This window comes from Akebia trifoliata, chromosome 3 (genome assembly GCF_017979445.1).
Source record: "Akebia trifoliata isolate Shusen 1 chromosome 3, ASM1797944v1, whole genome shotgun sequence".
NCBI lineage: Eukaryota > Viridiplantae > Streptophyta > Magnoliopsida > Ranunculales > Lardizabalaceae > Akebia > Akebia trifoliata.
This window is the reverse complement of record NC_141377.1, coordinates 11,734,808-11,744,266: the sequence shown is the minus strand read 5'-3', so window position 1 is coordinate 11,744,266 and position 9,459 is coordinate 11,734,808. Positions and strand designations below refer to the sequence as shown.

Genomic DNA, 9,459 nt, shown 5'->3' with positions numbered 1-9,459 from the left:
CTCAAATACTTGTCACACAAATATTACACAAAATTAAATCCCCCAAAAATCAAATTAAATATGTCTAATTATCCTAAAAATAATAATTAAATTAAATTAAAGATCAATTCTAGGGAATTGTTCATTAAAAATAAGACTTTAGGTTGGAAATCTTGATAAGTACCCTAAGAATTATTATTTAATTGGATATTTTATAGTACTTATCAAGCATCTTTTTCGATATGTTCAAATGTTTCCTAGAAGTCTTCATGGATGACTTCTTCTTATTTGGGTCTAGTTTCGATGAATGTCTTCGTCATCTCACACTAGTGCTTAAGTGTTGTGCAGAAAAGAACTTAGTTCTTAATTGGGAAAAGTGTCACCTAATGGTGAAGTCTGGAATTTTTTTAAGACATGTAGTTTCCAAAAAGGAATAAAGGTAGATAAGGCCAAGATAGAACTTAGTACAAATCTTTCACCCCCTAAGACTGTTAGAGAGTTGCAGTCTTTCTTAGGACACGTAGGATTTTATCGAAGATTCATTAAGAATTTTAGTACGATCTTGAAGTCTATGTGTAACCTTTTGGCTAAAGATGCTCTTGAAAATGTCAATTCAAACTGCTTAGTTGCTTTCAATAGGCTCAAGACCGACTTGACCTCAGCACCAATCATTTGACCTCTAGATTGGAATGTCCCATTTGAGGTGATGTGTGATGCCTCTGGATATGTCATAGGAGCTGTGTTGGTACAATGAGTGGATAAAATCCCTCATGTCATTCACTACACTTGCAAAACTGTAAACGACGCCCAACTCAATTATTCCACCATAGAAAATGAGTTGCTAGATGTAGTGTTTGCAGTTGACAAATTCAGATCATATTTAATATGATCCAAAGTGTTAGTTTACACTGACCATTTAGCCCTTAAGTACCTTCTTATCAAGAAGGATGCTAAGGCCAGACTTATCAAATGGATCTTATTTCTGCAAGAATTCTATCTCAAAATCCAAGATAAAAAGAGATTTGAAAATATAGTATCTAACCACCTATCTAGATTTATTGTTGAGTCATCATCCAAGTCCTTTCCAGTCCTTGAAATATTTCCAGATGAATGACTCATGTCTATCTCTCATTCTCGTGTTCCTTGGTACACTCATGTCTATCTCTCATTCTCATTTTCACATAACAACCTCCTAATACCTGGTTTAAGTAAGAGTGTCTTAGATTCCCGAGTAACGTAAAATGGTACTTTTGGGATGAACCTTATTTGTTTAATGAATTAATAAGGGCACCCCACACCATAGCCAAATTATTTTGTCTTATATGGGTTAAAAGTTTATGAATGAGCTGATTTTTAGTGAGGATGATCTCTATGCCAAAAATCAGTCCATTCCGAAACTTCTAACCCCATCAAAACAAGTTCAAGAACCATAATCATCCATTTTTTTGTAAACCAGTTTTCGTTGGGTTAGAAGTTTCGGAATATGATGATATTTTGTATGGATGATCTATACATCATAGAGATCATCCTCATAAAAAATCAGCTCATTCTAAAACTTTTAACGCATATAAGACAAAACAATTCGGCTATGGTGTGGGTTGCCCTTATTAATTCGTGGGGTGTTTTTATAGTTACCCTTAGATATTTGTTCTAGAGTGTTTTAAAATGAGAGAATGAGGTCACTGAAAAATCAACAATTTTATAGGGAGGGCATTGTAAATAATTCTTAAATGTTAAGTTGCAGCTGAGAATTAGATCTCAGCCGTTGAATCCATCATGATCTAATGGCTTAGATGATTAGGATGCTTTTTGTCCATCTAAGTTTGTATGTATGGCAACCAACGTTAGGGAGCCAACACATTTGTCCTATATGGATTAAAAGAGCTGAATTTTTGTGATCTCATCATAGAGATCATCCTCACAAAATATCAGCCCAATCCAAAAAATTTAAGCCATATAAGACAAATGTCCCATATATATATATATATATATGAGTATCGTTCGGCAAACAATCTTAGGCGGACAACGTTGGGAGACAAAAATTGTCCTATATAATTTAAATGTTTCGGATTGAGATGACTTTTTGTGATGATGATCTCTATGGTGAGGAGATCATCCTCACAAAAATTCAGCCCAATCTGAAACTTCTAAACCCATCAAAAGTGAATTACACATTAACGATAATAAACGACCGTCCACAATTCTTTGACTTTGTAAACCAAATCAAAATATATACATCAACCCCTTCCCCTCATAATATACCCAAATTGAAAGCAACCATGTCCGATCTGATTTGAATTTCGACGAAACATTTACAATCCAAATCATTATTTCAACTAATTTTGAATCCCACCAACAGTATTCATTTCAATTCGGACAAAATCCCCAAAGAAAAATATCCGAATAAAAGACAGGAAAGTATTGGTTAGTCTATTTACATTTTAAAGAAGTAATGACATAGTTGTCAATGCAGTTGTAAGCCCTTCTTACTCTCTAAGAGCCTTTTTTTTATCATCCTAATAACAAACTTGAGAACTTCCTCCCCCCACCTTTCACCTCTTCACCTACCAATAATCTCCACATGAACACAACCCATCTTTGAAATGGTGGAAGCGTTTGTTGTCTCTCACAATTATCTCCCTTTGCACAACCTTAGACACCAGTTTGGCTGCATTGTGACAATCCTCACATATGCGAAGATTTTTGTAAACCCTCACTGTCACACCTTCGGTCTTCAACAATCCGAAAGCCATTGCGAGCTTCTCACTATGCCCACGTAGTATATCCATCTTCTCCTCTTCATCCAAATCATGTAGAACGTTACTCGTATCAGGTACATATCCAATTCCACTTATCTTCTCCTCCAATGCTCTCCACATTTTGTGTATCTCTTCCGACTCTGAGAGTGTGTCGTCACCTACTACAAAGTTATAAACTTTCCCTCTAACGTCAATCCAACTACAACCAGCATTCTTTCTCAGGCCCATCTCCTTCATCCTTCTTCTCACTCTTCGTACATCTTCCCACCGCCCTGATCCCGCAAATAAGTTTGAGACCAACACGTAATTTTCTGCTTTGTTGGGTTCCAACTCCAATAACTTTTGAGAAATTTTTTCCCCGAGACCCACATGACCATGAATTCTACAAGCACTAAGCAATGCGCCCCAAATTCCTGCATCGGGTTTCTCTGGCATCTCCTCCAAGAGACTTGCGGCATGGTCCAAGTGTCCAGCACGACCCAACATGTCCACCATGCATGCGAAATGCTCTAATTTTGCCTCTATCCCATGTTCTTTCTGCATTTCTGAAAAGTACTTGAGACCCTCTTCAACCAGCCCTGCATGGCTACAAGCCATTAGAATACCAACAAAAGTAAACCCATCAGGCTTAATGCCTTTTCTCTGCATTCTCTCAAACAGTTCTATGGCCTCTCTTCCACATCCATTAATCCCATATCCTGAAATCATCACAGTCCATGATACCACATCTTTCTCCCTTAACCTTTCAAAGACTCTGCGAGATTGCTCAATGCAACCATTTTTCGCATACATATCTATAATCGAACAACTCACAAATGCATCTTCAGTGAAATCTTCTTTTATAGCAAAGCAATGGATCTCTTTTCCAAGACGCAAAGCTGATAACTGTGCACAAGCTGTGAACATACTCAATATCGCTATCTCGGATGGTTGGATTCCATTCTGTAGTTGCATTTCACGAAACAGGTTTATAGCATTGTTAGGAAGCCCGTTTTGGGTGTACCCAGCAATCATTGCATTCCAAGATATCAAATTTCTTTCCTCCATCCCATCAAAGATTAACTCCGCGTACAATGATTTCCCACATCGAATGTAAAGAGAAAGCAGTGAAATTCCAATGAACGAGTCCCTTTCAAGTCCATTTCTTAGCACAAAACCATGAATTGCTTTACCATCTTTCAGTGATTTTACGTGTCCACAAGCCAAAAGTAGGCTACCAATGCTAAACCAATCAGGCTCTAAACCTGAAGATGTCATTTGGAGGAATAAATTTATTGCCTTTCTTGGATCTCCATTCTGGGCATACCCTCCAATGAGTGCATTCCAAGAGCTCACTGTCTTCGTCTCCGTGCAGTAAAAGACACGATTGGCATAGCCGAAAGACTGACACTTTGCATAGGCTGCAATAAAAGCATTTGCTACCAAGTCATAATTTTGAAACCCATTTCGGAATGCATAGCCATGAAGCTCCTTCACGTTCCGACGTTCAGAAGTCTCTAAACAAGATGGCAAGGCATTCAAGATCGTGATCGCATTCGCCCTCACTGTATTCTCCTCCATTTGCATTTTTCGAAGAAGATAAAATGTATTATGGACATCTCTCGAATACCCACCAATCATGGCATTCCAAGAAACAATATTCTTTTGAACAATCTTATCAAATAGGATTCGAGCATTTGACACGCACCCACATTTTACATACATGTCAATCAACGCATTGTTCACCATTAGTTCCTTATTCAATCCCAATCTCACAGCCAATCCATGGATCAGCCTCCCCATTTCCAATTCTCCTTCTCCCGCACAAATTGGTAATAATGTCACCAAAGTTGCGACATCTGGCCTCAAACCATCTTCACCTTTCAACATCTCCCTAAACATGAAAAAACATTCTTCCGAGAACCCATTCTCCGAGAAACCACAAATCATCGTATTCCAAGAAACCAAATTCCTGTCGGGCATATTCTCAAACACTTTGACTGCCTCTTCTGTAAATCTACATTTCCCATACATTGCAACCAAAGCATTACACACAAAAATATCCAAATTCAATCCCATCTTTAGCACCATTCCATGTACTGTCTTCCCTAATTCTAAACAACACAACCCACCACAAGCCTTAATAACACATGGCAACGTAAAATTATCGGGTCTAAAGTCCGTTGTCAAAAGCAATTCACAGAAGACATACAAAGCATCATCCCAAAGCTCATTCCGGGTATACCCACTAATAAGTGCATTCCATTGAAACAAATTCCTCCTTCGTAATTGATCGAAAACGAAGCGAGAATCCAAGGGAGACCCACACATGGAGTACATTGTGATGAGACGGGTATTGAGAACAAAGTCGTTACTGAATTGGGTCCATTTCGATACCATTTCGTGAACTTTACGCCCAATTTCGATATCCTTTCTTTTGCCACAGGTCTGTAACAAGACATTGATAGCATCGACTCCCTCTGAAGAATTGGCATTATTGGGTTCTCTCTGCAGAAGAAGAAATGCCTCATTAAGGTTCCCAGACTCGCATAGATTGCTTACATTTTGAAATAATGAGAGTTTGTGATCAGGGGTGAAGGTTAAAGAAGTTAAAGAGTCAATGTGGTGGGTTTTAGTTAAAGGAGAGAGACAAGTTTTTGGAGTGGAAAGTGAGTGAGGAGAGTTCTTGGGGATTAATATATTATACTGTTTATGGAGTTGGTGGAAGTGGTGGCATGAGAGTGAAGGTGCCACCAGAGCCATGTTTCAGTTAGAGACGAGAGAGTCCTGTTAACAAAATCAGGGTTGTAAAAAAATCACGATAAAAGAATAGGACATGCTAGTCGCACCCAACAAATACGCTAACCGCGCTCACTTGCTCAATTCGCCCACTCAAAATATGAAATTTCTTTTCCACCCACTTTACTTAACTCGCCCATTTTCAAAAAACCCCTATAATGTAGTTCGATCATCTTATTCTTTCTTCTAACTCTGCTCTTCCACCTTTCTTATGAACAAAACCCTAAAAACAAAAGGTTTGTGGCTCATCTTCCCCACTCATTGTCTCTCATCCAAACCTGAATGTGATTTTTTCCACATGCTTTTGACTTTTTTTTTGGTTCACTCATTCTCATTTCTATACTTGTTTTGGTTTTTTTGCAAGTTCAATCTTGTGTAGATCAGCAACACATTTGAGGTTAATTTTAATTGATTACTTTTAGGTTATTTTTTTAACCCAATTTTCATGTGAATATATATATATATATATATATATATATATTTTTTTTTTTTCACTTTATATTTCTACATGCTACTAGCATTTTCTCTTTCACTTTCCAGAAATTATAATTTTATTATAAACTTTCATTACAAGAAATTTTCCATATGCTTGTAGATGTTGAATATTTTCATAATAAAATTCAGATTTTTTGTGGTTTAATTTTTTTATTTTTCTTAAATTAGATTTTGCGGATTTTTGTTTATATAAGGTTTAGTCCCACATTACTTACAAGTGTGAAAGTGGTGTATCTTATAAGTAGAAGTCAACATAGTTTGTTTTATTTGTGTATACTTATAAGTGAAAGTGCATGTGCACATGTGTTGGCAAAAATACAATATCGAGAACGATTTGGTGTGTTGGATTAAGTTAGTACCCGATCAAAATCGATCAGGTGTGTTGATTCATGATAGGTATTCGATTAGGGACGGATCTATTAGATCAAGAAGCAACTGATCAAACGCGATCAGAGCCATTAAATCATGCAGATTTAACTAATAGATTTTGATTAAAAGGCATGAAATACATACCTTCGATAGGATGTGATCTGGATTATTAGATCTAAGATAAAAAATAATCTAATGGCTATTAAACTAAGATACATTAAATCATGACTCTTGGTCAACAGACACAAAAATGACTATAAAAAACTAATCAAAATTAAATTTCTTCACTGAAAACTTTTGTGTTATCTTTTTTCTATGTTTAAACACTTAACATCCTCAGTTTTTAATTATTCCTAAGTATTCTAGATTAAATCAGATTGTACATAATCCAGATTAGTAATTTGAGTGTAGACTTCTTTGTATTCTGAAGGTATTTGTTCTTTAATCCCTTGTGTATTGTGGTTGTAGCCAGTAGGAGAGAATATTTGTTTAAAAGAAGTTATTTTTCTCCTTTCATTGGATTGCTCCCAATTTTAAGGTTATAATGTCTAACAATTTTAGACAAATATTCATATTCAATGGAGGCTTCGATATTTCATTATCTCCAAATCATGAACCAAAATATGTCTCATCTTGACCATTTTGATAGACAACACTTCAATCAATGGTAACAAAAAATGTTGTTTTTCCCCACTACTTTGAACATAGTGAAAGCGCCCTCGATCCGCGGGGTGCGCGGATCCGCTTTTGACCCTTGAGGTTTGGGAGTCGCCACCTAGTTATTGTGGTCTAGGAACCAAACTGACTCTAACATGGATAAAAAAAACTAATCTACCATAAAAAAATCTGAATTCGGGGATCAAGTTACGGGGTTGGAAGGTGTTAGGCACCAACCCCGCCCGGCCAAAGCCGGTCTCTACTAACTTCCCAAGTAAATTACATTGCTAAAACCTAGATAAAAATAAATAAAAATAAAAACTTACCTTTCCGATAGCAAGGACTTTGTTCCCTCAGATCTGACAAAAGAGCTCCTTGTACCGTACTCCCTTGCTTCGTTCTGTCTCCGGATTTGATTTCGAATCTCCGAGACAAGGTATCTTCTTATTTTTGGATCTGAACTCTTCAAGTTTGTTACGGATTTGGGGGTGTTTTTGGAGGGATTTTAGGTGTTTTCTAGACTAAAATTGAAGGAGGGATGTTAGGTAAGGAGTTGGGGCTCCAAAACTAAGGTTTATGGGGGGCTAGGGGAGCTTCTAGACCTACTTCTCTTAGGGTTTATGATTTGATACGAAAATAGGGTGTGAGCACCTCTATTTATAGATGTTTTTTAGGGTTGATTTGGATAGAGTTAGTGTTTAATTAGAGATCTTTTAATTAGAGTTGTGTTTTAGTTTGACTTATTTTAGGTAGACTTGTGTTTTAATTAGAATTGTTTTAGGTAGAATTGTTTTCAAGTTAGAACTCTATTAGATAGAGTTATTAATCAATTATAATTCTATTGTGACTTTTGGTCTTATTTGATTGACTTTTAATGTTTTGACTTTAGTCTTAATTGATTGACTTTTAATATCTTGACTTTAGTCTTGCTTAATTGACTTTAATTTTGACTTCAGTCTCACTTGATTGACTTTAATACCTTGACTTCAGTCTTGCTTGATTTACTTTTAATTTTTGGAGAACCCCCCTCCATTATTTCTTTCATTCTTTGGACCCCCAAATGGAGGGGTCCTTAAAGAAATATCCCACGAACCCTCAACAATTTTGCCTGAGAGTCGATTAATCGATTTTTTTAGGTTCAAAATTTTAATTTAATTTCATCAATGTTTCACTTTAATTATTTAATATTTTATTTATTAATTTCGAATTTTTTAATTATGAAAATTGTGAAATTACCGTTTTGCCTCCGGAGAGGACTTTTCACGTTTTAAGTCGGTTTTTAATGTTCTAGGATGTTTTAGAATCGATTTTTCGTAAGGAATTCAATGGAAATATTAGTTTGTGTCATTTATGAAGTTTTTTGTGTGAAATGGTTGTGAACTTAATGAGGGGCATTTTCGTAATTTTTTTAAAATTGGTGAAATGATTTATTTGGTTCCGATTTGTTATTTTATGTGTTCGAGAGAGTTTTCCTAAGCGTAACGTAGGCTCTAGGGTTGTTTTGATGTTAGGGGTATTTTGGTAATTTGATTAATTTTTAGTGATTTTTATCGTGAAGTTTCTTTTTGGTCTGCAAGATGATGGTTTCTATGTTTTTGGGGTCGTATTTTCCTAGCATAGCGTGGTTTCTAAGGTTTTGTCAATTCGAGATACCTCATCCGGATTTCTGAAACATATCTGGTAACAAAGTAAAGTAATGGAATACACATCCATCATTGGGAATCATTGCGATCGGGTTGACGAGTTGATCAATCAGGCAGATGCAAAAATGGGGTGTCTACACATAGCATACATTCTAAAAGATGATCTGAAACTCATTCCCGATGTTACTCCCAAAAATAGTACTGAATTGAAAGAGAGGCGTAAGAAGCAAAATGTGGATGACTTCTTGTGCAAAAATCATATTCTCAATGCACTTTCCAATTTGATTTATGATATCTACCGCACTGTCAACTCAGCCATAGAACTCTAGAAAGTTCTGGAAAATAAATTCAAAATAGAATAGGCAAGTAACCAAAATTTTCTTATTAGTAATTGTTTTGGATTTAAAATGTTCAATGACAAATCGGTTTTATCTCAAATACATGAACTTCAATTAATCATTTGGGATCTTAAGATTACCGGGATCGATCTTTCAAAAGATTTTCAAGTGGGGGCTATCATTTCAAAGCTTCCTCAATCTTGGAAAAGTTACAAGAAAAAGATGAAATATGAGAAGTAGAAGTATACGTTAGAGTCTCTACAACGTCATACTCGTAATAGGAAACGTAAAGATGATCAAATAGAGAAAATCAAAGTGAACATGATTGAGGATGATAAGCCCAAGAAGATTGATTTTTAGATAAAACCTAAGAAGACTTCCTCCTTCAAGAAAAAAGTTGATAAAAACAAGTGAAGGTTATTTATACTAAATGAATGTTCA

General features: G+C 35.9%; 1 protein-coding gene across 1 annotated transcript; it reads right to left on the bottom strand.

Annotated features, from left to right (window-relative positions):
* Positions 1–2,361: 2,361 nt before the first annotated feature.
* On the bottom strand, positions 2,362–5,765 carry LOC147405993 (Pentatricopeptide repeat (PPR) superfamily protein). The gene has a single exon (XM_086433906.1). The coding sequence runs from the start codon at positions 5,478–5,480 to the stop codon at positions 2,544–2,546; it is 2,937 nt and encodes a 978-aa protein (XP_086290032.1). The 5' UTR covers positions 5,481–5,765; the 3' UTR covers positions 2,362–2,543.
* Positions 5,766–9,459: the final 3,694 nt, after the last annotated feature.

Bases quoted from the DNA above. Each gene is read 5' to 3' on its own strand.
- LOC147405993 (XM_086433906.1), bottom strand. From the start codon at position 5,480: ATGGCTCTGGTGGCACCTTCACTCTCATGCCACCACTTCCACCAACTC.